Source organism: Penaeus japonicus, unplaced genomic scaffold (assembly GCF_977035675.1).
Source record: "Penaeus japonicus unplaced genomic scaffold, GWHDUDI00000001_assembly GWHDUDI00000027, whole genome shotgun sequence".
NCBI classification, from domain to species: Eukaryota; Metazoa; Arthropoda; class Malacostraca; order Decapoda; family Penaeidae; genus Penaeus; species Penaeus japonicus.
In genome coordinates, this window is record NW_028234429.1 from 15,296,799 (window position 1) to 15,299,298 (window position 2,500).

Sequence of the window (2,500 nt, forward strand, 5' to 3'; positions counted from 1 at the left end):
ACCACAACTACAGAACCAGGAACAACCACAACTACAGAACAAGGAACAACCACAACTACAGAACAAGGAACAACCACAACTACAGAACCAGGAACAACCACAACTACAGAACAAGGAACAACCACAACTACAGAACAAGGAACAACCACAACTACAGAACAAGGAACAACCACAACTACAGAATCAGGAACAACCACAACTACAGAACAAGGAACAACCACAACTACAGAATCAGGAACAACCACAACTACAGAACAAGGAACAACCACAACTACAGAACAAGGAACAACCACAAATACAGAACAAGGAACAACCACAACTACAGAACCAGGAACAACCACAACTACAGAACCAGAAACAACCACCACTACAGAACCAGGAACAACCACAACTACAGAACCAGGAACAACCACAACTACAGAACCAGGAACAACCACAACTACAGAATCAGGATCAACCACAACTACAGAACAAGGAACAACCACAACTACAGAACCAGGAACAACCACAACTACAGAACAAGGAACAACCACAACTACAGAACCAGGAACAACCACAACTACAGAACAAGGAACAACCACAACTACAGAATCAGGAACAACCACAACTACAGAACAAGGAACAACCACAACTACAGAACAAGGAACAACCACAACTACAGAACAAGGAACAACCACAACTACAGAACCAGGAACAACCACAACTACAGAACCAGGAACAACCACAACTACAGAACCAGGAACAACCACAACTACAGAACAAGGAACAACCACAACTACAGAACAAGGAACAACCACAACTACAGAACAAGGAACAACCACAACTACAGAACAAGGAACAACCACAACTACAGAACAAGGAACAACCACAACTACAGAACTAGGAACAACCACAACTAAAGAATCAAGATCAACCACAACTACAAAACCAGGAACAACCACAACTACAGAACAAGGAACAACCACAACTACAGAACCAGGAACCACAACTACAGAACCAAGAACCACAACTACAGAATCAGGAACAACCACAACTACAGAACCAAGAACAACCACAACAGAACCAAGAACAACTACAACTACTAAACTAGAAACAACCACAACTGCTCAGCCAGAAACAACCACTAATCAATTGATAACAACCAAAAATACAACCACACTAGCTACCACAATTACAACTAATCAAAAGACAACCACAAACATGATACCAGGAACTCGAGTGCATCAAACTTTAACAACACTGAAAAATACTTTACCAGAACTATCCACAACCACAATACCTTTGTCAACCACCTCTATCACACTACCAACAACCACAACAGCCACTCCTGCTTCTGGATCAACAACAGTCTTATCAGCTTCAGGATCAACAACCAACATGCCAGCTTCAGGATCAACAACCAACATGCCAGCTTCAGGATCAACAACCAACATGCCAGCTCCAGGATCAACAACCAACATGCCAGCTTCAGGATCAACAACCAACATGCCAGCTTCAGGATCAACAACCAACATGCCAGCTTCAGGATCAACAACCAACATGCCAGCTTCAGGATCAACAACCAACATGCCAGCTTCAGGATCAACAACCAACATGCCAGCTTCAGGATCAACAACCAACATGCCAGCTCCAGGATCAACAACCAACATGCCAGCTTCAGGATCAACAACCAACATGCCAGCTTCAGGATCAACAACCAACATGCCAGCTTCAGGATCAACAACCAACATGCCAGCTTCAGGATCAACAACCAACATGCCAGCTCCAGGATCAACAACCAACATACCAGCTCCAGGATTAACAACCAACCTACCTGCTTCCGAATCAACAACATTCCTATCAGCTTCAGGATCAACAACCAACATGCCAGCTTCAGGATCAACAACCAACATACCAGCTTCAGGATCAACAACCAACTTGCCAGCTTCAGGATCAACAACCAACATGCCAGCTCCTGGATCAACAACCAACATACCAGCTCCAGGATCAACAACCAACATACCAGCTCCAGGATTAACAACCAACCTACCTGCTTCCGAATCAACAACATTCCTATCAGCTTCAGAATTCCCAACCACAACCGCCACACCCACTTCAAAGTCATCCACAACATCAAAATCCTCTTCAGAATCATCACCCACATCTACTTCAGTACTAACAAACACTAACCACACACTAACAACCACCAGCATGTCATCCAACAACACGATGCATACGCTAACCACAACCACCTCGACCCCTACAACCTCTCCGCGAGTCATAACCACAACCCAGGCCTCACAATACAACACTAGTCAGAAGACAAAGACTATCACTGGGACTACAGCCACCACTATTCCACAAGGTACCACAACGTCCTTGAATACAACAAATGCTACATTGGGAACACAAACAACAACTCCACAAACAACAACAGCTCCACAAACATCAACTCCACAAACAACAACTCCACAAACATCAACAACTCCACAAACAACATCAACAACTCCACAAACAACAA

General features: G+C 44.0%; 1 protein-coding gene across 1 annotated transcript in view; it reads left to right on the top strand.

The window, feature by feature from the left end:
* Window positions 1-2,500, top strand: part of LOC122245396 (uncharacterized) — an 18,278-nt gene that overhangs the window by 9,271 nt on the left and 6,507 nt on the right. Inside the window, exons 6-7 of the mRNA XM_086553025.1 lie at window positions 1-699; window positions 943-2,500. The exon at window positions 1-699 is cut by the window's left edge and continues 584 nt beyond it; the exon at window positions 943-2,500 is cut by the window's right edge and continues 1,053 nt beyond it. Of these exons, the coding sequence (XP_086409151.1) occupies window positions 1-699; window positions 943-2,500 (2,257 nt within the window). The remainder of the gene's footprint in view (window positions 700-942) is intronic.